This window comes from Choloepus didactylus, chromosome 4 (assembly GCF_015220235.1).
Source record: "Choloepus didactylus isolate mChoDid1 chromosome 4, mChoDid1.pri, whole genome shotgun sequence".
Classification (NCBI taxonomy): domain Eukaryota; kingdom Metazoa; phylum Chordata; class Mammalia; order Pilosa; family Megalonychidae; genus Choloepus; species Choloepus didactylus.
Genome location: NC_051310.1, coordinates 56693392 through 56718212, shown reverse-complemented (window position 1 = coordinate 56718212; position 24821 = coordinate 56693392). Strand labels below are relative to the sequence as shown.

Below are 24821 nucleotides of genomic sequence, written 5' to 3'. Positions count from 1 at the left end.
CCACACCTATTCTCTTTAAGGATCTTCAAGAAGAAAATAAATCTTTAAAAATTGATGTTCAGGAGATGGCACAACATAACTTGAAAGAGGTATTGTATAAATAAATTATAAGCAAGTTACAGAAGGAATGAGAAATTTTTAGTTTATTGTATTAGAAAGTTAAAAAGTGAATATGTTCTCTGAGTTTGCCATAAAAATTATGTTGTACTGCAGATTTTTTTATATGTTTAAGCAAATTAAGTTTTAATCCTGTGAAGTCAAAGTTGCTACCTGATTTGTCCATCTTAGCTTGGAAACATTTCCTTATCCTTGCTTTTTCAAATGAACTCTTAAGGTTATCTTTAACTGTCTGTGTTTAATTGATATGTTTACCTCTAATTCTTTAAGAAATAAATGTCATAGATTAATAAGGAAAACTCATTTTTTTCTTTTATTTGTTTTTACTCCAGATAATTATTTTATTTTATTAGTGGATGATATTCTATGTATATTGTAAGATCTTATCCTTTTGATTTAGAATTATGTATTTAGTATTTGTTTTTACTCCAGATAATTATTTTATTTTATTAGTGGATGATATTCTATGTATATTGTAAGATCTTATCCTTTTGATGTAGAATTAAATATGTGTATCTCTTTCATAGGCGTGTTCTCCATCACAATTTGATGAACTTGAAACTGTGTAAGTAGATTTTTAGTCAGCATTTTCAACAGGAAGTTCTCATTAGTTTCCAAAATGTGTTTGAATATTATGACAGGTTTTCTTTCAAACCAATAACTTTCTGATGCCTGGAGACTCAGAGACTATCCTTTCCAAACCCATCTTACCCATTTTTTCAAATATTCTTATTTACAGACTAGTTTTATTTAAGTTTAATTTTTTTAAATCAAAGTTTTCAATCTTTATAAAAGTTAAATTTATGTCAAATTAAAATAATTTTAATAGTTGAAAGAATAAAATGAACATATTTCAATTAACCAGAAAATAATCTTAGCCATTTTCTTGATAATGAATAGTGAATCATTCTATAATTATGACTTGCTTATTGGGAAAATTATATTTCATATGGCAGTTATTTTATTACTGAGTAGTAAAAAAATAATGAATTTGATCAGCAGGGGGGGATCGGTCTTTGTAGATGTTCGTCTTGGGAAGTGTTTTTATCCTGTTCTGGTCTCTTGAGCTAGATCAGTATGCAGTGTTGAACAGGGTCCAAACCTCATCTTAATGACCCCCTATAGAATTATTTTTAAGGACTTTTGCTTTAAAGTGATCCTATTAGTCTTTACTGATGTTTGTTTTAAGAAGTGGCCCTTTAAAACTGTGTCTTTAAAAGGAAGATATTGAGGATATTTATTATGCCAGTATCTTAAGAGAGAAGTCTCTCAAGGTGTTTTTTTCCCCCATTGCTAATAGAAATATTTTTCAGAATTATATTACTTATAGTAAAGGATAATCTTTCAAATTAAATATACTTAACATTATGAAAAACTCAAATTATCTTTTTTCCCTCCTCCTTTTGCCATTTGGTTCTCATTCCTAATGATGGAGGAAAATAATTGATCTTGGCAAATAAGCGTGGCTTCTTGGTGTCTTCCAGTTTTAAATAGCTTCTTTGGTTAACTGCTCAGTCTTTTGGAATTCTTTGCAGGGTTTCCCCTTCTCTTTCCTCTTCCAGATGGTATCTGGGTACTGAGAGGAACTTACATAACCTCTTTGTGTTTTGGCCTCCCACTGAGGTGTCTCTTGGCCTCACTTTTGTCCCCACTGTTTCTGCCTTGGTGTGGCTTGACCTCCTGGCCACTGGACCTCCTGAACTGCTGAGATACAGCTGTTCCTACTTGGTACTTTGGGCATCATGCTGGCTCCTGCTACGGACAGCTGGGGACTTTGTTGTTGCATCCGGTCACGAGATCTCAGTACTGGGGTCTCTTTGTCCCAGCCCCAGACTTATTAGGGTCATTGATTTTCTCAGTACTTCTACACCCCAATCTCCTTGTGGTCCTGAGAATGCTCGTCTGCTTTCTTCACATAGAACATGATTGTGTAGGAGCCTGTGAAGCTGCCCGCAGGTCCACTAACTGTGGCCCTGCCCTCTGCTCACATACCATGTTGCATATCCTGTCAAATGCAAGTCTCTTCTGAGAGGTTTACAGTCTTTCTAGACCATGGCTTTCAAGTTTTTTTGACCAGGAACTACATTAAGAAATATATTTTACAGGTAGTGATAGTGCACATATGTTACACATGTATGTAAACAACAGAAAGAAGAAGTTTCCCAACATTATATTTGTCCTTACTACCTGTGGATGCGCTCTGATATTTTCTATCCTAGCCTACTCAAGATTATTGTTTCTCTCTCTCATCATGGACTTAAAAAACAAAGTTGTTGTTTTTTTAAGTAAGTACCATCTTATAGTTTCTGTGGGTCAGCAATTTGGGAGCAGCTTAGCTGGGTGGTTCTAGCTTATGGTTTCTTTTCCTTTTTTTTTTTTTTTTAATTGAGATTGTTCACATTCCATACAATTATCCAAAGATCCAAAGTGTGCAGTTGCCTCAGGTACCCTAACCACCCCTCCCCTCCATTATTAATTCATAGTATTGGTATAGTACATTTGTAACTGTTGATGAAAAAATGTTAAAATACTACTAACTGTAGTATATAGTTTGCAACAGGTATACTTTTCTCCCTATATGCCCCTCTATTATTAACTTCTACTTACAGTGTCATACATTGTTCTAGTTCATGAAGGAGATTTCTAGTATTTGTACAGTTAATCACATACATTGCCCACCACAGGATTCACTGTTTTATACATTTCCATCTTTTAACCACTAACTTTCCTTCTGGTGATATATGTGACTGAGCTTCCCCTTTCCACCACCTTCACACACCATTCAGCACTGTTAGTTATTCTCACAAAGTGCTGCCGTCACTTTTGTCCATTTTCAAACACTTAAGGTCAGCCTAGTTGAACATTTTGCTCATGATAAGCAACTGTTCCCCATTTTTTAGCCTCGTTCTATATCCTGGTAACTTACATTTCATGTCTATGAGTTTACATATTATAATTAGTTCATATCAGTGTGACCCTGCAATATTTGTCCTTATGTGTCTGACTTACTTCACTCAATATAGTGTCCTCAAGGTTTCTTCATCAACCCCCCCCCTTTTTTTTTTTTTTAATTTTGATTGGGATTGTTCAGATACCATACAATTATCCAAAGATCCAAAGTGTACAATCAGTTGCCCCTGGTACCCTCATACAGCTGTGCATCCATCACTACACTTAACTTTTGTTCAATTTTTAGAACCTTTTCATTACTCCAGACAAGAAATAAAGTGAAAGATGAAAAAAAGAAAAAAAAAAAAAGAAAAGGAAACTCGAATCCTCCCATATCCCTAACCAACCCCCCTCAATTGTTTGAGAGCTGCAAACTGAAAATGGCTGTAGCTTTCTTCACTGAGCCGCCCAGGTTGAGAGAGAGAAAAAGGGACAGAAATCCTCCTTTCAGGGCCAGTCCATGGTCCCCCCAGCTTCACCTGCCGGCCAGAGATAGCACCTGTTCCTCTGGGCTGCTCTTCCCGGCAGAGAGAAATTCGCCAGCTCTTTAAGGTCAGTCATCACTAAAAGCCTCTGTCTGCTTGTTGGGGATTTGTAGCTTGTATTGTGCAGTCCAGTTTGTTAATCAAAACCCTAATTGGAGCTGGGGTGATGTATATTCGCTTGTTCAGAGAGTGCTGCTCTTTTATCACAGCGAGGTTTTGCAGTTCAGCTGCCATGAGGGAGGGGTTCTCGGCGTGGGTCCACAGTCTTTACCTTACAGGTTTTATGCTGGGATCTCAGGCATTCCTTCCAATCCAGGTTGGTGTATGATGTGTGAACAGTCACATTTGTCCCCCAGCAGTTATTCCAGATTATTTACTCATTTTTCTTGGTTGTTTATTAATTGTGCCAGGGGGTCTAACTAACTTCCACTCCTCTCTATGCCACCATCTTCTTTTCCTTCTAATAGAAATTTTATAGGTGCATTTGTGACCTGTTTTTTGTACATCTATAGGTCATTAGCATTTGAAATTTTAGGATTATTTCTACCTCACATTTTTTTTGCATTTTTTTCAGTCTAACCTCACTCTTCATGTGTGTACTTGTCATTTTTTCATGGAGACCTATAAGCATCTTGAAACTTTTTCTAGATTAAGATGTTATACTAATGAAGGTGTCAGGGATTGATTTAGGTGATGAATGTACAACTATGTAATGGTACTGTAAACAATCGAAAGTACAATTTGTTTTGTATGACTGCGTGGTATGTGAATATATCTCAATAAAATGATTAAAAAAAAAAGATGTTATAAATATAGTGTTCAACATAGTAAATGTTTGTGAACCTATTATGTACCCTCTGGCATTATACTTTGCATGGGGATACTGAAATGGATGAGCTGGATTCCTGCCCTGAGGAAATAGGTAGTTAAACAGATAATTTTAATAGTGTTAAGTGTTGTGCTGTAGGTGTATTGCATAGGATGCCAAGGACAACTAAGTTTCACTTGGGCAAAATATGGTAAGATGTGTATGTAGGTTGGGTAAGGGAGAACTAGATTAAGTGGTTGGTAGCTCCTCTTCAGCACAAGGGTTGAGATATTGTAATTTTCAGTCAACTAATTATAGCTAAGCTTTTTGGAAGTAAAAACTCATATATTTTTAAGTGTTTTTTTTTAATAGGGAGTTGATATACAGTTTTGTTCTTAGCTTTCATTTTAGATTTTTCTCCTAGCTAAAGCCACCCTTGCTGAAGAAATGTTAAGTATGAAATAAGCTTTTTGGTCATGTTTTAGGGTGTGTTTGACTTTGAATCAACTGATCCTGAAAATACTGTCTTGTAAAACCAAATTTGTAAGTTGGTATACTATGGGGGGAAAGATCTGTGGGTATTGTTTTTTTGCAGTTTGTTTCTTAGGAATGATATTGGCATCAGGTTGTCTTTGTTTATGTACACAACTAAATATAAGGTCTTTAAAAAATTTTTAGATTGAAAGAAAAGGAAAATGAAATGAAGAAGATAGAAGCTATGCTAATAGAGAGCGAGAGTGCTCTTACTATCAAAACAAGGCTGTTACAGGTGAATATGATTATGTGATTACTTAACGTTAGTTGTTTGAATTACTGTCTTCGCATCTTTTTTTTGAAATAAATAAATGACTACAAAAGGAAATAGAATATAAAGTGAGTCATCTTCCCACCCAGATACTGGGTATCATTTGTCAGAGATAACTACTGTCAGTTGTTTATATCTTTTGAGAAATGCCTGTGCATAAAGTGCATGTGTCTATATGTACATATATTTATTATTTGTTTTATAAACATAATATATTTGTGCACCCTTTTGTAGTTTGCCTCTCCCCCCATTAACAGTGTTTTTGAGATCTTTCCATGTTAAGTACATGTCTGCCTCTAACTTCCTATGGCTTCATGGTATTCGATTGTGTGGTTGTGTCATCATTTATATCCAGTCCTCTGTTGATGGATACTCAGATTGTTTAGAGTTTTTCCTGTTATACACGATAGTATTGTTAATATTTTTTGCACCCTTATTTTAGATTGTTCTGGGAGTATATCTTCCTTATAAATTCCCAGAAGGGAAATTTCTGTGTCAAAGGCTTATGCAGGGGTGTCTTTTGGGGGTCGGTGGGGGTGGGAGGTGGGGAGAGAAAGAGTTTTAATAGAAAATCAGTATCTCTTTCATGTAGTTGACAATCAAAAGTACTTAAAAATAAAAACCATTGATTTGAAGTGATAACAGATTTGCACGTGCCTACAATGTACGGGACTAGTCTTGCTAACATTTCATGTTCCAGGGATTGATTCTGCCACATTTTACCTCCCTCCCAAGTAGGCTTAGTTTTAATTTTGTTAGATGATGTTTAATTGCCCTTCAGAAGTGTTTTTTACCTATTTACTTTCCCACCAACAGAAAGCTATTTTCACTTCATCCTCTCCAAAACTGACAAAGATGAAAACATTTGATATTATACTTGAAAGATAGTAGGATTGGTTTCATTTGCATTCACTTGTGAGAGAAGTTAATCACTCTTCATTTATTTAAGGCATTTGCATATGAATTTCCCTTTTATCCTTTCCCACAGTTTTCCTTAGGGTTGACTTTTTCTTACTAATTTAAGTAATACATAATAAGGGAAATTAGCCCTTTGTTATTATGTGAGGAGATTTGTTTTCCTCTTTTGGAAATGTAAAACTTTTATGTACTCAAATATGAGTAATTTAAGACTTGGGAAGAAAGGTCTCCCACCATAGAATAATAAAATATTTTTAATATTTTAAAATTAAAATTTAAATTAAAATTTTTTTTCTTTAGAGTTTTTATTAAATGTAATTTATGTCAGAGTAAGTTGTGAGTATAGCATTCTAAACTTTTTTTTTTAATGGCTAACCATGTTATTAAATAATTCATCATTACCCTACTGCAGTGGTTCAGCTTCCAACAAAGAAATATTTAGCCTAAAATGTCATTAGTGTTGAGATTGAGAAACTTTGCCCTGCTGATGTGAAATGTCACCTTGTACCAAGTTCTTAAAAGTGTTTGGGTCTATTTCTTGGTCCTCTATTTTTCCCTTAAAGACATGCCCATTCCCAGGCTAGTAGTAAATAACTTAATTACTCCAATTTCATAATTTTAGAAATATGTTATAGAGCTTATGCTCTTAAAATTATTATAGTTTTGGAATTTTCCCTTCTTGTCTGATAGATTTCAAAAGTTTATATGGAAAATAAAAATCTCTTATTCAGGTATTCATGTTTAATTTTTGTTTAAATAGGAGGTACAAGATGAAAACAGATTGTTTAAATCCCAAATTGAGCATCTTAAGCAACTGAACAACCAACAGGTGGGCACTATTTGATGTCTCTTTACTTATGTGGTAAAAAATTATATAACCAGTGACTCTCTATAACTATTCTTGACATTTTTGCCTTCTTTGTTTTATTTATAAGTATTAAATTTTCTAAAGAGCAAAGCAATTTGCTATGTCATACCCAAGATAAAATAATTTACATTGTATAAACAAATAATATTCCTATCTGTATTCCAGATCAGTTTTTTATCTGTGTGTTTGTGTTTTCTGATCATCTAGAATGCTTTTTTTAGCCAGCCAGTTAAAATCCTATAGAGGGCAATTTAAACATCTGTGTATACCCACTTCCTCTATTTCCAAACACAACATCAGTATTGGAGAGAAATTAAGAAATATGTAATATTATTAGTAAAGTTTACCATTATTTAAAATACTTTTTAAAAAACTACAATTCTGCTTGGTAAAAGTGAAATAAAAATGTATTTTTTAGCATATGTTACCAAAATATCCTTTAAAGTAATTTATTTTATTAACATATATGGATAAACTAGAAAATATTTTGAGTGGCAAAAGAATCAGAGTCCTTGTCAAGAAGCTTATAGTAGTTTAGTTTGGGGAATTGTATTCATGAAGGATTGAATGAGAAATACCACCTATGAAGGGCTGTGTACCTTTACATGTATGACCTTAACTTTTTGTCATATTTGAGATAATATTTCGGTTTTTTTTGTTTGTTTTGTTTATGGTGTCTTTTGACTTACGGGAAGCTTACAATTTTTTATGTAGTCAATTATGAGTTGTACGGTATGAAACTTTAAGGTATTAACTTATTGCTTTGCATATAGTAGGAAATTGGTGAATACTGGTTAAATGAAAAGTTTTCCGTATGTGGCAACAATGAATATTGGCTTTAGCACCCGTTGTATTTTATATGTTTGTATATCTTTTAATTAAAATCACTTGACTGAAGTCAAGGTGAGTGGCATATGGAATGTGTGCTATTTTCACCTTCTTTGTTAACTTACAGCTCAAAAGCAGTTACAATTTTTTAAAGTCTTCTAGTAATCTTTGTTTTGAAATTGCATTTGATTCTTTTGATAGGCATCTTCTTTTCCTCCACATGAAGAACTATTAAAAGTGTAAGTAACAAGTTTGAGTCAAATTTTGAGAAGTGTTTTTGTGTGCTGTTATACAATTCTTAGATAAGCAATTTGATGTAATTGCAAATGGTCACCTTTTACAGTCATGTTTTAGTATATGCAGAACTGCAGGTCAGTAGAGCTTAGCTTACCTGTGCCTTTGACTGAGCTAAAGCACCTTTTAATTGTATTTGTATTTCTTTCAATGTTTTTTTGAGAGAGATACTTGATTTTTTTCAGGCACTCAGAAAATATCTAATCAAATTAAATGTGTACTTTGAAGGCTTTACTAAATTATCTTAAATTACCTCAGTTATTCTACTGAGTTTTCTCTCTTCCTGATAGAATTAAGGAATCAAAGTCTACAAATTTTTAGCTTCTGTAATCTTTATAAATTGCTCTCTTATAAGGAGACTTTTTTTTTTACTGAAATACCCTTTCCATTTATTGTCAGCCTGTGTTTTTCTCTAAGAAGCTACATTTAAGGTCATTTCAGACAAGCCAGTATATTTTGACATATTTTATACTAACCAAATTAAGCATATTAGGTGTTATAAGTAATCTAAATGTTCTTTTCATCTTGTTTACAAAATTGATGATTTACTAGGTTAGAATTATTTACTGTTAAATTGAGTTTAGAGTTTGACTATAGACAGAGGTTTGCAAACTTTTTCTGTAAAGGGCCTCATAGCAGATATTTTAGGTTTTGTGGGCCACATCTCTGTTGTATTTTTCTTCTCCTTTTTTCACTAACCCTTTAAAACTGTATAAATAGTTCTTTGCTTCGAGGGCCATCTGAAAACAGGTGACTTATGAATCTTTGCCATTGTTTTCTGCATTTTTGGAAATAACTAACTCATTAGACTAGTCCATAAAAACATGAATCCTGAAGTTGCTATGAAAATAAAAGAACACCTAGCTCACTTTGAGGCTATACTTTTGTTTTAGCCTGCCACTTCAAGTCATAATCATTTCATTGCCTTCTGGAATAAAAATCATGTATTTAAGGGAGTACTTTCACATCAATTTTCACTTTTCTGAAAATAACTATACCAGCTGACTGAAGTAAAAATGGAAATAACTACAGCTATAGCAGTTCATGTGTTTATGGGCACGTGATAGCCTTTCTATGGTAATAGTTAATAGCCAAGCATAAAGAATTTGCCTATTAAATTATTGCTGTTTTCAAGTGTTGCCGTTTTTAGTTTGCAACAACAGATGTTGATATGTGGGTATCTAAATTGTATTCCCTATTTACTTGAAACTCTTGCTATATGTATTCATGTTTTGGTTTAGAATTTCAGAAAGAGAGAGAGAAATAACTGGTCTCCGAATTGAGTTAGATTCTTTGAAGGATGCTGTTGAACACCAGAGGAAGAAAAATAATGTAAGCAAATGTTTATCAGAATGAAACTTTTCTTATTCAACACTGAAAATATGGGATAGGAGTTTTGTTTCTGTTTTTTGAGGTTACCTTTTCTTTAAATTTGTTAATCTTTTTAGGAAAGTACTGTTGTTTTCTCTGTACAGCTTTTTTGAGGGGAGTGGTAGCTAGGTAATTGTTTTATTGAAGAGCAGATTTTTTTTTTTTAACGAATGAAGTGAAAAGACCAACTCTTATACTTTTTATTTTAAATATGGAGGCTATAATTATTACGACTTTAGATATTTTTATTAAAAATTCAGGTAAAAGACTTTCTGTTTAACTTTTGTTTTGAAAAAGAATTGTTTCAGCTCAGTATTTTAAAATCAAAGGTATTTCCTGCTAATTGGTCTAACCTTTTTGTAAACTAGAAGTAATGCCAGTGGTCAAACCCAGTCTGTTCAATAATTCAGTCTTTTCAAAGCCTTTTAGAACCTTTTTTTAACTGAGAGATGGTTTTAAATTTTGTTAATAAGAATGTCAGAGACCTTAGGTTCTGAATACCTTCATGCTAAGGTAGGAAGGAATAGTGCATTAAGAAATACAAATCCTAATACTTTTACTGAATAGGAAAATAGTGAATTTAAATGAATCTCTTCAACATTCTCTCTGACCAGAAAGTAACACCCGTAAGAAAAATCTAAACATTATTGGTGGAGAAGGAGTTTTTGCACACAAAAGTATAGTTGCTAAGACTTGAACAAGGCTAAAATGCTGTTGAAATCTAATGGGGGTATCGATAATAAATGGATTGTGTGTTTTCTAATGAACTAAATTTTTCACAATTTCTGTTAATTTGTTAATTTAACAAGTTGGCATTTTCCTGCACCCAAGTTTGTCAAAATTAGGTATGTGAATTACCTTTTGTGTGCTTGTGTAACGTTGCTAACAGGCTTTCTTATTTACAAAACTTAGCCAAACTTGTCAGTATACTGCTAACATTCTTAATTGCGCTTTATGATTGAGATTTTGAGATAAGGAGTGCATGGTAATGTCAGTCTAATACAGCAGCAGCTCTGGAGGTGTTAAGTGTTAGGATGCTAGAGGCTGGTGGATTGCCAGTTCAAAAGTTCTGTTACTTTATTTGCAGTATACACTTGGCCAGATTTCTTAACCTACCTGGGCTGTGGTTTTTCCCATCTATAAAATGTGAATAGATAGCTCATAGAATTGTTGTGAGGATTAAGGATAATACATGTGAAGCACCATGTACACTACATGGCACATAAGTAAGCATTCAGTAAATGATGATTTTTTATTTTTTGTTTTGTGTGTGTGTGCTCTATTTTCATTTCTCTGAAGAAAGACTGAAATGTAGCAGATTGATGTGTGTTTATATATTTGCCAATAAAATGTTAAAATCTAGGTCTTTCAGAGCTCAGTTTCCAGTGACTTCTGTTTCTCCTCCAAGAGAATGTTTTAAGCTTTTAAGCTTCCCCATGTGCCTTGATCAGCTAGCTCACACAATTCATGTCAGGTTGTTGTATGTTGTAGACATTTGACTGTGCCAAGAGAGGCGTAGATGCTCAGTGAGTTACTATGTCATTCCTAGGTGGACTTGAAATGTGTTAATTTTATTAAAACATGTTTAGAGGAAAAAAATACTGTGCTGCAGTGGAATATCCTATAAAGTGATATTGGGCCCTGTTTAAAAATCATATGTAAAGCTTTTTGTGATATATGTGTGCTTGCTCTGTTCTTAATCCTCTATTGTTTGTTGCATCTAAAATCATATTTGTAATCTTATTTTTTCTGTATACTTTTGAATGCTTTCCTTGTCCTGTGTGCACAGTAATTACCTTAAAGTGTCGTATTTGGTGTGTATAATAAAACATGGAGAATGGGCATCTTTATTTTCTCATTCAAACTTCTAAACATTGCTTTTTTTTTTCTTTGCTAATAAACATGTTTTCCCATTGAAATAATTTTTCAGTAACTAGCATTTAATTGCAGTGCAAAAAACTGATGAAGTAAAAGCAAAATCTTTCAATAATGGATAAACTGAAATCATTCTTTCTAAAAATGATTAGGACCTTCGGGAGAAAAACTGGGAAGCAATGGAAGCATTGGCATCAACTGAAAAAATGCTGCAGGACAAAGTGAACAAGACTTCCAAGGTTGTAACACTAACTCCTAGAAACAATCCTTGAACAGAGAAAATCTGCAGCTTGTCTTAAAATCAGACTAAAGCATTTAATTTTACTGCAATCTAAATATAAAATCTTACTGTTCACATTTATCATCTTATAATCTCTGCTTTTCTCATCTACTCTTTGAAGCTTTAATTTTGGGCATGCTGATATGTTGTGATTATGTAATCGTTTACGCTTTGGCGAGCACACTTTAAACCTGAAGAATCTCAAAAGACCTGTGCTACCTGTGTAAGCTGTTGTCAGGGTGCCTGTTAGGTTAGTTGAGAAAGAACTTTGTTAAACCAAAAAACCTAACTGAATTAGCAAAGACATTGAATACCTAGCATGTATCTGTGTTGTACAGTGAACAATCCTATGTTCTTTGGGGCACATCAAGAGGACTCAGTCAAGGTGGAAAATTATAAAAGTCATAAGAAATACAAAGAAGGGATAAATCCTGGATATGTTACTGGAGATGGTTCCTTAGAGGAGGTGGAATTAAACTTTAGCTTTTGAAGCAGCTGGACAGTATTGATGCATGCATTAATATTTAGCGTGGCATATTAGTATCAAGGGATAATTTTCTTGACCACAGTATATAAAGTACTCCTGAAACATAGATCCCTCTCTGTCTTCAAAACCATGAAGAATATTCTCCCTAGGTTCAAGTTGTTCCAGGAGTATGAATATTTCCTATGAATTATAATTGAGAAGTTCTTTCTAAAAATTGAAAGAAAGGTATGTGCCAATTTAGTCAAGTATTTTAAAAATTCCCACAGAGAATAAATGTGGAATAGGAGTATCAAATTTTGTGGCTGGGATTAATGAAAAAATCTGTGATTCAGTTCAGTATTTTAAAAGTATTTTTTGGGCAAAGATAAACTATTGAATTTTAAATGCAAATCTTAGTGACATTTGAAGGACATTTTTGGCAGAATATTCTTTCTATCAAGCACATGTTTGTAGTTTTATTTCCTTTAGTGTAGTGGGTTTGTATTTACTTAATATCTATTCACCTGTCCTTAATTTTCACCAAAAAACAAAATTTGAGATAGCTGGCAGGACAGAGAACTCCAGACCACGTGAATAGAAGAATCTAAGGCTAGGTAGGACATTATTGTTTGTTTGTGAGTGGTTGCAATTGCACGCTCATTGTGTGTCAGCAATGAAGGTTCTGGTATAGTTTCTGCTTGTTTCTAAAACTTTCTTTTTCACTGTTAAGGGCTTGTAGCTTTCCTTTTGTCAGTGAGAGCATATCTTGTAGGTGCTAATCTCTTACACCATTCCTGCAAGAAGCTTTTAGCTGCCTGCCATAGGTACCCTTGCATATTATGCTTCCTAAAGAAAGCTAGAATGTATCCACATTTCAAAACTCATCACCAGCATGTGATTGCTTCTTGCATAGCTAATGATCTACAGAGAATACAATTTGCAGTCTTCTGTATTCCGGTGGAATTTAGCCAGTCCTTTGATACCATATGTGAAAAAAGAGCAAGGTTGATTGACCCCACTCCTGTGTAAAAGACCTTTAGGGTTTTAGAGGATGGAAGTAAGTCAGAGTCATCTTATCTAGAACGTAACAGAATGACACTATGCTTTTCCGGAATATTTTTAAAGTGTTAAATATTCTTGAGGAGCTGCTATAAATGACACATTCACATGAAAGATACTTCATATCTGTTATACTTAGATAAAGATAGTAGAGGAATCAATTGTAATAAAGCTGTTGTCAATATTAGGTCTCTTCATTGAATTAAAGTAGAATGGAAATTGCTATCCTCAACCAAACTATTATGCAAATGAAAACTTTTTAGTTAAAATTATTAGGATAGAATAAAATAATACATCTTTGTGGCTCTTGATTGAGTTAGATGCTTTTTCCCTAGGCTAGTTTTTCAAAAAGTTCCTGTTCCACAGTGTGCCTTCTTTTCTTTAAAGATTGCTGTACCACATTTATGGTCAAATGACAAAAATGACTTTTTAGCTGTCTCTGAAATAGTAGTTTATTATTTTCCTTGAATGAGCATACCTTATTTTATGTAGTAGGTGTATTCCTGATAAATGGTGGATTTTATTTAGCTATTTAAAATACTCCATTAAAATTCCTGTTTAAAAATAGTTGGCACTAATCCTTAAAGTGACAGTTTGTGTTGTGTATGTAGAATAAAATTAATTTCTAGTTTTTCATTTTGTAAAACTTTATTTACATGTGATTGGATTTGCTTAAATTTAAGTGTTTGCATTTTAAATCAGTAGTAGATTTTAAAGATCATGTCTAGAAGGTGGGGCAAAGTTAGGTTTGAGATCTTGCTAGCTTGCATGCATCTTACCACCTCTTGAACTTCACAAGTATTGTTTTGAGACAATTTTCTTGGCTTGGTTTAGATCTATTTTTATGTAGGTATTCTTTTTTAACCTTGTAAAGATAGTGTGAATAGTAGATGGTTTTTTGGTGTGTAAATCAAGTCATTACCCTAATTTTGACAAACCATGGTTTTGAATTTGTAATTAATGTCCATTATACTTGGATTAAAATCACCGAATCTAGATACATAGACATCTGTAATACCTGTCTTTAAATTTACAGCTGTCATAGTCCACACACAAGTGTCAAAATTAGTCTTCTTGACCCTTAGCATTAGTCAAGTAGTATGCCATCAGTTTTTTCTCTGTGCCACCCATTGTATGTGCCATCAAATTTTGATGGTCCTTTTTGATTTGTTTAGTTTAAATAACTTCCTGACTTTGAAGCTGGAAATAATGAAAGTTGCCATTTTAATCTTCATAGCATTGTAGTCTATCAGCTATGCATTTGATAGATACATTTGCCAGCCTATAAGCCTCAGTTATGTTACTCAGCTGCATATTTTTAGTACATGTAGTTTAAAGTTTTAACTGTGGGAAGTGCCTTTTTTTTTTTTTTAACAATTGATTCTTGGAGGGGCAAATCACTTGATTTCTAATACCAAGGAAAATGTCCATATTATCAGCTATTGCCTTCACTTGATTAACATAAAATGTGATTTGTTATTCAAGATGCTTTAGAGATTTTGCAGATTTTTTCTTATGGAAGCATTTTGACATCTTAAAATGGGAAATTTTAATATTTGCAGTATTAAAATGATTTTTTTTTAAAATGACTTTTTACTCTCTTAGAGCTTAACAGACTGTACCCTTTTTTTTTTCCTTTTTAAATTCTAAAATACTGTAAGTTTGATTTGGTTCATCTTATACTTTAGGAAAGACAACAGCATTTGGAAGCTTTTGAGTTGGAGGCTAAAGAAGTTCTGAAAAAATTGTTTCCAAAGGTGTCTGTCCCTGCTAATTTGGTAAGACTAATTTCTTTCTTTCTTTATTTTAACATGGCATCTCAGTCAATATTCAGGGGAGTTGTACATAAGCTGCATTTACACTTAGTTACTCTTTCTCATTATTAACCTAATGTGCTTTTGAGTAGTTAATTGGTTCAAAATTCATTTTTATTCATTCTACTGATACTTTTATTATATTCTAAAAAATTTACATTTGAGAAATTATTTAGAGTTTTATAAGCATCATATTTGGGAAAGAAATGTTTCTTAATCAAATGAATAATGTTCTTAGTGACTATTCAAAATAGAACTTAATCTAAATGATTCTAAATTCTTAGTAATTACTATTCTTAATTATCAGATACCTTATTCTTTAATTAAAGAGATTTTGTCATCTGTTAACTTTTTCAAGCAGCAGTCTTGAAGATACTATACAGCAGCTTGCTTTACTAGAGGTTGTGTGTTTTAGGTGAGAGAGAAAGTTACTTGGGTTGAGAGAATGAATGCAGTAAATACTTAACGGCAGGGAAAGCTTATGAGTGTGCACTTGAGTTTCGTTAAATGGTGATAGCCTTTTTTTATTTTAAGGAAAATTGTATACATATTCAACAGTGGAGAGAGTAGTATAATGAGTCCAGTGGACCCAGTATCCCACTGCAACAATTCTTAGCACATGGCAGGACACAGCTTCAGTATACAATCAATCGGTGCCATCTGTAAATATTTGTTTGTATTTCTAAAAGATAAGGATTTCTTTAGGAAAAAATAACCAAAATATTATTACGTTAAAAAAAGAGATCCTTAGTAACTTAAAATATATAGTCAGTGTTCTCATTTATCCACTTGTCATATAAATTGTCTTTTTTTATTAATTAAATAATAACTTTATTACAGTTTGCTTTCATCAGGACCAAATAAGGTCAATATGTTGTAATTGGTTTATGATGTGTCTTAAATCTTTCTTATTGCACATGCTTCTCTTCTGTTTCTTGTGTCAGTCCCCCATTTCCCCCAACCCTTTTTTTTTTTTTTTTTAATGGATAGTTTCCTACAGTCTGGATATAGCTGACTGAATACCTGTGGTGTGGGCATGTTCTTCTGTCTTTTGAGTATCCTTTAAATTGGCTTCATCATATTCAGGCTCGATATTTGAGGGAGGCTGGGGAGAGTAGGAAGGAGTAGAAAGGGAGCAAGGCTCTTTCAAAAGCAGTTGTACACTTCCATGGGTGAAACATAATGTCTGCTTGTTTCTCTTTGGCCAGTTGGAGCTTCTTTAGGCTGGCAACTGAATCCTTTTCTTGCAACTCTGATAAACTTTGTTAGCTTCCTTACGTTGTGTTATGGCAAGATGTTTCTTATTTATCTTATACATTTCCTGCCCCAAACTTGGAATCAGCTGTTCTCCAAGGAGCTCTAGTTCCTCTTGGTGGGTGCTATGACTTTTGAAAGTAAGTTTACTGGCCTATTCTATGTGTAGTCTGAGTTGAGCTGCTTGTTTTCTTGCTATATATACATGTACTCTATGTTTTAACTTAAGAAGATTCTTTTGTAACTGTTCAGGATACATTCAGGTTTGATGAAATTAGTAGATATCTATCACTTTGATTAAACTAATGAAATACCTGGCACTGGCACATGTGTGGATAAACTGCCAGTTCTTGTTCTTTTCTTACATTGAACTAAAAGAAAGGGTTCCTACTATATTTCCTGTTTTTTCCCATTGTGGGCATAATCTTTTTGTTTGCTTGTTTCTGTTTCATATTTTATTTCTTAATGGAAATAAAATTTGGTCATTTGGCAGTCTTTAGTGAGAGTTGATTTGTTATTTCTATTCTTCAAAGATCCTGTGGAAGTGAAAAGTGGAGCTAGAAACCAAAAATAGAAACTAGCATTCATATTTACCCATGTTATTACCCTTACCAGAGACTTTTCCTCATGTAGCTTTAATCTGTTATGTGTTATCCTTTCAACTGGTAGAACTCTCATTCTCTTGTAGGGCTGGACTAGTGATGACAAACTCCTATAGCTTTTATTTATTTGAGAATGTCTTCATCTCTCCTTCATTTTTGAAAGACAGTTTTACTGGTTATAGAATTCTTGTTTACCAGTTTTTGCTTTCAGCAATTTAAATACGTTTTCCCTCTGCCTTCTTGCCTCCATGATTTCCAGTGAGAAATTGGAACTTAATCTTATTGACGCTCCCTTGTATGTGACATTGGTTCTCTCTTGTGGCTTTCAGTATTCTCTCTTTATCTTTTGCATTTGACGGTTTGACTATAATATGTTTTGATGTGGGTCTATTTGGGTTTATCCTGTTTGGAGTTCTTTGAGTGCCTTGGATATGCAGATTCAAGTCTTTTGTTAGACTTGGGACATTTACAGCCATCATTTTTTTGAGTATTTTCTCTGCCCCTTTCTCCTCCTTTAGGGACTCTCACTTACAATGCATGTGGTGTTATACTTAATAGTGTCCCACAAGTTCCTCCTGTTCTGTTCACTTTTTTTTTTTAAATGTTCCTCTGTCTGCTCCTCAGACTGGATAGTTTCAATTGTCTTACCTTTTAAGTTCACTGATTCTTTCTTCTGCCAGCTCCAGTCTGCTGTTGAACCCTCCCAGGGAATTTTTAATTTCTGTTTCTGTGGTCTTCAGATCTGTTTGGTTTCTTTTTATAATTTTTACTCTCTGTTTATATTTTTATGTTTCCTTTAGTTCTTTGTTCATGTTTTCCTTTAACTCTTATACTCTGAGTATAATTAGGACCATTCTTTTAAAAGTCTGCCTGGTATATCCCAGGTCTGGTCCTCCTCATCTGTGGTTTCTAATATTTTAATTTTTTTTAATATTTTGATTTTTTCCTTTACCTGGGCCATTGCTCCCTGTTTCTTTGTGTTTTGTAATCTTTTGTTGAAACTGAATGTTTTGATATTTTAGTGTGTTATCATTGGAATTTAGACTCTGAGGCATCTTAGGAAACAGTTTCCTCCTGGTCCTGGGTACTGTACTATATGTCCTGTCACCACCAGTCTTTTGCCCCAGGTAGCCACAGCTTAACTGCTCTCCCACAGTGTTCTGTAGGAAGGTTGCCTGAGCTGCTTTCTACATGCAGAGCAAGTTCTGTGTCCTTAAGCCTGCGGCAAGTATCCTGGTTCAGTCCCTCAGGCTGCCACCAGTCAGATTTTGCCAAACATGCTTCTGTTAGGTACATCAGGGTTACTCTGCCCCTTCTGTAACTGGGACCAGAGACCCACACTGGGACTGTGGGCTGGCTCTGTGCTGAACCAGTGAGGGGGTGGAGGAGGGGCCATCCAGGGCATCATGAGAATCAACCTCTTTTCAATAGCCTTTTTCTTGATTTGGCACTTGCTCTGTTTCTGCTAGCCTTTAAATGTTTTCTGGTGCTTTGAGAAAGATGGTTCTCCAGTTCTTGCTGGTTGTCCAAAACTTCTGTGGGGAGACAGAATCCTGAAGCTTCTCACTCCCCCATCTTGATTGGGCTGTATTCTTACATATGTATATTTTTAGAGTTAATTTTCAAGATTGGGTTATGTTTAAGTTATGCAACAGTTATATTCCTCATTGAAATTTCCAGAGGGATGGTGTTTGTGTATGTAGGTTTTAAATATTTTCACCTACTTTATTTTGGAAAATGATTATTTTGACTTCTTCTCCCCCCCCCCCCCCCCACCCCCCAACAGAGTTATAGTGAATGGTTGTGTGGATTTGAAAAGAAGGCAAAAGAATGTATGGCTGAAACTTCAGATTCAGTGGAGGTTAAGGTTAGTTCAAAAAGTGACAGATCTGTATTTTAACCAAACCTGGAAAAACAAAGTGAATCAGGATTTGTCTTTATGAACTTGGGAAAAGTAAAGGATGTATTATCAATAGAACAATATTGTAAGAAGGTAATTTCATTTTGTGTAAATTTTAGTGGAAATACTATGTCTTCCTTGAGTTTGATTTGTGTCCAAAGCTGATGTTTGCCTTTTTTTTTAACATATTCCCTTTTTCTCTTTTTAGCCTGAGTTTAAAACGTTAAGAACAGGTGCTGTAGATAAAAACTGATTGGTTTGCTGAAACCCCCCAAATATATCATTAGGATTGTTCAGAAACAGAAACTGGATGGGTTTTTATCCTTGATTTCTGGGATTTCTTCCTTTCTTCCTTCCTTCCTCTCTCCCTCCCCTTCCCATCCCCCACCTCCTCCCCCTCCCCTTTCTTCCCTCCCCTTTCCTTCCTTCCTTCCTTCCTTCTTTCCTTCCTTCCTTTCTTCCTTCCTTTCCTTCCTTCCTTCCTTTCCTTCCTTCCTTCCTTCCTTCCTTCCTTCCTTCCCTCCTTCCCTCCTTCCCTCCTTCCCTCCTTCCTTCTCTTTTTTTGCGTGTTAAATGAGATAAGATTCCAATTCCCATGCATTTAGCATATGCATTATGATTTTCATATTTGGATCTGCTTTGATTTTTACCATCCAGCTAACGAGTGGCAAGCCTATTTATTATAGTTTATAGTAAGCACACTTGAAGAATTTTATTAGCAAAATCCAAATGCAAAGAAAGGCTTTGAACTTCGCTGCTACTTAGAAAGGGTAACTGTAATGTTTCAGTGTAAACTGGCACCATTTATCAAAACATATTGTTATGTACTGAAACAAACTTTTGTAGTACAAAACTTTGATAAAATAGAGAATTTTTCTTTATTTCATTCTTTGTAGGTTTTAGAGCATAAGTTGAAAGAAGCTGAAGAAATGCACACATTGTTACAGCTAGAGTGTGAAAAATATAAGTCCGTCCTTGCAGAAACAGTAGGAAATGATTTTTAATCTATATTTTGGTTTTTCTTTTAAATCATTAACTTACTCTTTAATGGCCTAAAATATTTTATCTTGGCATCCGGATATGAATTTTTCAAAACAATTTATTTTTTTTTTGTAGGAAGGTATTTTACAGAAGCTACAGAGAAGCGTAGAGCAAGAAGAAAATAAGTGGAAAGTTAAAGTTGATGAATCACAGAAGACTATTAAACAGGTATTTAGAAAAAGCACTTAGATAACTGGTTTTCAAACTGTGGGCCATGGACCAGCAGCATCAGTGTCATCTGGCATCTTATGAGAATCTGAAACTATGTGGTGGGGCCTAGTGATCTGTTTTCAACAAGCCCTCCAGATGATGCTGATATCTACTCAAGTTTGAGAACCACTACTTAAGAGTATGTTTAAAGAATAATGATATAGAATCACTGCTTAAGAATATGATTGAAGGATAATGATATATAGTATGTAAAGTACTTGGAAAGGTATTTAAATGCTATGTGATAGCCTAAGATAAAGAATTCTGGTTTCGAAATAAGTTTTAAAACAATTTATATTTGTGCATCTAAATTTTTCTCCCTTTTACTTTGGTGTGGTAAAGAGTGCCATCCATTGCTCACTTACTTTTCTTGTTCAACCTTGTGCAAAATTGATGTGACCAATGGCACTTATGTTAATGTATTTGGGGATTAAATATTGCTGATTATCACTTAAATAATAAAAAATTAGGCACTTTTTGTTGAACTTAATATAATATGCAAATAGAGTACGTTTTGACCACAATTTAATTCAGGTTATTTGTGACTATCTCATTTTGAAGGTCTTTTAAAATTCAGTATGACATTAAGTGGAGTCCATTTCAAAAATACCTAAAGTATCTAACTGATTCAGAATTCTACAGGGTAACATCTTCTATGTCCTTGGTGAATTATATGGTTGTATAATTTTTCCACATTTCAGATGCAGTTGTCATTCACATCTTCGGAACAAGAGCTAGAGAGATTAAGAGATGAAAATAAACATATTGAAAATGTATGTTATTTGTTCATTTTACTTGTAATTTCCCTTTTTAGCATTAAGGGTTGTCTTAAGATCTATGTTTTAAGATTTCTTTTATCTAATGATGTAGTTGTTATGCTAATAAGAATGTATTTTTGGGTAGCATTTGAGATGAGATAGTTTTATAGTCGTAAGTGCGAAAATTGTCCATTGTGGGGAACATCATGAAAGAAAATCTGAAATATGTATGTTAATTCTTTCTTTATTGCATTGCTAGCTGAGAAGAGAACGAGAGCATTTGGAAATGGAACTAGAGAAGGCAGAAATTGAACGATCTACTTATGTTACAGAAGTCAGAGAGGTACTTATAACAGAATTTTTTTCAACCTTCTCAATTCATATTAAATTTATGACAGAATGATACAATATTTCAATATAAGTTGTTTGTGACAGAGCTTCCGGGTAGCATACAAAACATGGGATATCGTGAGGAGATCAGTCTTAAACTCTAAACTTCATTGCAGCTGAAAGATCTGTTGACTGAATTGCAGAAAAAACTTGATGATTCATATTCTGAAGCAGTAAGACAGAATGAAGAGCTAAATTTGGTAAGAAGCTTGTTCTCCACTGGGTATCAAGTAGGCTCTGAAAACACTTGTGTTGACATGTGGAGAAACCACCCAAACTTTTTCTCCTTGCTAACAACTTCAGCTTGGCATTTTTGTAAATTTAAGATAATCCTCGTATTCTGATGCATCCTAAGATGATCTTTCTTTTCTTGACTCCTCAGATGATCCTTCATTTCTTAGCTTCTAACAATGGCATGTTTGGCTTCCAACTCTTTTAAAAAATTTTTCCTTTTTTTATAAAGTCTATTTTTTCAAACAGCATTAATTTCAGGGAGTAAAGAAATGAAGCAAACAGATAAAGATTAGCTGAGTTGTGAAGATTGTCTTCCAGACTGTCATAGTTAATTGGGTCTCTTATTTTCTAACCTGGGAGAAGTTTTTGAAGGTTGAAGAAACTATACTTCTTCATTCAAGGACTGTAAACCAGTCCACTTAAATTTTAACTGGTTTTTCTACAGATTATAGATAACAAAAAGCTTGTGAAATTCTTTATTACCAATATACAATTAAAGCATAGTAATCCTAAAATTACTGTAGACTTAGAGATAATCAAATTAGCTAAATATCTTATAAAAACATAGAATACCCTGTATTCCAATGCTTAACTTTTCTAAAAACTTACACTGATTGTGACAGACTTAGTTATCAGACAAAGATGGCTACCTTGTTCTCTTTTTCAAACAGCAGTCATTATGCCCTCCTGTGACTTAAAATCATTAGAGCATAGTATTAGATCTTTTGAGAACTAGCTGAATAAACTCAAAGAAGTTTAGAGTAAATTTTCTCCTTATCCCAATTTAAGCCTGCCCAGTTTGGAATTTTCCCCTGGTACTTATACCAAAGAAAACTTCTTAACTCATTCATTTGTGTTTGGTCTTTGTTAATGGACTTATGGGAATCTATATTCTCACTGCAAGATGACTGTTTTTATACATATGTTTGTAATATATTCCATAAACCAGGGTTGTGATATATCATGGCTATAAGCCCTTTAATGTTTTTTAAAAATCATTTCTAACTGCATTTGCTGAACTTACACAGTGGCATCAAACCCAAAAGATTATGTTTGCATCTCCATTCAGCCTGGTGTTCTTTTTGTATTTTTGCCTCTCTCTTTCTGTGAGGAGACAGTTGAGTGGTATTTGCTTTTATCATGATGCCTTGAGTTTGGAATTGAAATAATTGTTGCCATGTTTTAGATAAATTAAGATAACTTTTGTTTGCCTATGCATACTTTGTGTTTTCTTGGGCCATAATATTATTAATCTAGTTAAATACAAGAGTGAAATTGAAACATTTGGTTATTTAAATAGTATTCCCCAAAACAAATGCCCGTATGGAATGCCCTACTTTAATTCTCTTTCCAGTCTCCCTCCTATGTCATTATCTTATGTTTCCCTCTTTTGGCTCTCTTTAACTGTTTGGAAAGTTATTTCTATGGGTTGGAGGATTTTTTAATACACAAATAAAAACAAATTAACTTGATGGGTTTAGTAAGAAAGTTATTCTGTCAATATAATCCATTTCCCTCATATTTAATCAGAACACTTGTTAGAGAAGAAGGATTATATTGGCACTAGAGTTTTATAGAGCTTTATAACTCATTTGGTCCGTTGGATATTGAGAAGCATCACTTAAGACATTTTTTGTTGGTTAAATTTAAGGTATTTTGTAAAATTTGATCTTGCATTATTTTCTTTAGCGAAGTCTTAAAGATCAACATTTAAATTTGTGAACTTTTCATTTTACTGGATTTGTAATGTTCTGTTAGATGTCTTTTAAAATATTACTCAACTGATTATTTTATCTGAACTGTAGATCAAGAATACCTTTAAAAATCACCTGGTAAAATTTCTGTTTGCCTTTTATTTTGAAATATTTTGAGTATGAACTACTTTATGAATAGTGAACGGTAATACTTCTAAAAGTCACTTTACTGGAATCTGATGGTTTTGTTTTTGCATTTGTAGTTTTCCACTCTAAACTCTAGTTCATTTCTATAGCTTTTCTTATGTTTAGCTTTACAGATGGGAGCCTCCACTGCTTAGCTTTTCTGTACATCTGGTGCATATTGCCTAATCCACTGTGCTTAACTGTTAGCATTCCCATTATTTCTCATTTGTTCTTCAGTCCTAGAGGTTACAGCATAATCAAAGAAGGATGCAAATTAAGTCAATTTGTGGTGTTGCATTATTTTTACAGTTGAAAACACAGTTAAATGAAACAGTCACAAAACTTAGAACTGAGCAAAGTGAAAGACAAAAGGTAGCTGGTGACTTGCATAAGGTAAGACACTGCTCATCCTGAAGATGTAATATTATGATGCCATATTGTACCTGATTTCTCAAACAAAAATACAGCTTATTTTGGATCTGTTTTGTTTCATTATATTCACTCATTTATAAATTTGAGCTCAGTTTGGAACTAAACTGTTTGGGCTCTTTTTTCTCAGTGATAATTCTTAATTTGCTTCTCATTTCACCACATTTACGTTTTTAATTATTTTATGAAATATTGAATGAAAATTTAAATTTAATTAGAGTTAATTCATTTTTTAAAAATTTGGTTGCATTCTTATTTTTTTCCCAGTGGGATTTGCCTAGGTAATCACTTAAAGTACATTTCTGTGGATCTTTATGGATAAAACTAAAAGATATATAGGCCTCTGTTTCGAATTTTATTCCTTTCATTTATTTTTTAGCATAAGTTTTTCATCATATATTAGATGGAACTTTTTGCTTTTGCATTAGGTTGATAGGTTATTTGTAATTTTGTTTGGGGATATTTTTAATAATATAATTCATATGCTTCTAGTAAAGCTGCTTTAGAATTATGGTAGTATTTATAGGAAATGAAGTCATTAACAAAAAATTACTTTTTTAAAAGTTGAAAGACATATTTTTGTCAGTTCTGAAGGTTATACTTTATAATTGTTATGCAAAGTTTGGGAGTCTAGAATTATTTTGAATTATTTGGTGTCATTGTTACCAATAGATAAATTGTGAACTTAGGAAGTTTATTTTAGAACATAATCTTAGATAAATATTACACAGTCAAGGTTGAGCAATCTCGTTTACTTTGATACATGATTTTAATATTTGCTCTCTTGATCAAAATAATAAAACGTGCAATTCTGGCCTAGCTATTTAGTCTCTCAGAAAGTACTTTAAGGATATTAAACAGGTGCTCAAAGATGTGGATATGTCATGTTATTTAGGATGGCTAAAATAGGTGACTTTATTTCAACTCTCATAATATATACAGTAGATACACTGGGCAATACTCCATTTGAAATGTGCATAATTTTTATTGACATGAAACAAGTAAGTAAAATACTTTGTAAAGCAGGCAAGTTATAAAAAACATATATGTAAAAACTCATTTATATAAAATTTTCTGCCATTTTCTGTAAGCACATACATGCATGGAGAGGAATCGAGACCAGGGTTCAGCAAACTTTTTCTGTAAAGAACCAGAGAGCAAATATTTTAGGGTTTGGGGGCCACAT

General features: G+C 33.4%; 1 protein-coding gene across 12 annotated transcripts in view; it reads left to right on the top strand.

The window, feature by feature from the left end:
• Positions 1-24821, top strand: part of KTN1 (kinectin 1) — a 152161-nt gene that overhangs the window by 108712 nt on the left and 18628 nt on the right. For 3 of the 12 annotated variants that reach the window (XM_037832646.1, XM_037832644.1, XM_037832645.1), the window contains 15 exons: positions 21-89; positions 645-682; positions 5038-5128; positions 6843-6911; positions 7980-8017; positions 9314-9404; positions 11471-11557; positions 14812-14901; positions 18580-18660; positions 19590-19679; positions 19810-19902; positions 20646-20717; positions 20962-21045; positions 21209-21292; positions 23516-23599. In XM_037832646.1, the coding sequence (XP_037688574.1) occupies positions 21-89; positions 645-682; positions 5038-5128; positions 6843-6911; positions 7980-8017; positions 9314-9404; positions 11471-11557; positions 14812-14901; positions 18580-18660; positions 19590-19679; positions 19810-19902; positions 20646-20717; positions 20962-21045; positions 21209-21292; positions 23516-23599 (1161 nt within the window). Of the gene's footprint in view, positions 1-20; positions 90-644; positions 683-5037; positions 5129-6842; positions 6912-7979; positions 8018-9313; positions 9405-11470; positions 11558-14811; positions 14902-18579; positions 18661-19589; positions 19680-19809; positions 19903-20645; positions 20718-20961; positions 21046-21124; positions 21293-23515; positions 23600-24821 lie in introns of those variants that run through there. The other 9 variants (XM_037832650.1, XM_037832648.1, XM_037832656.1 and 6 more) reach the window with 7 other exon arrangements.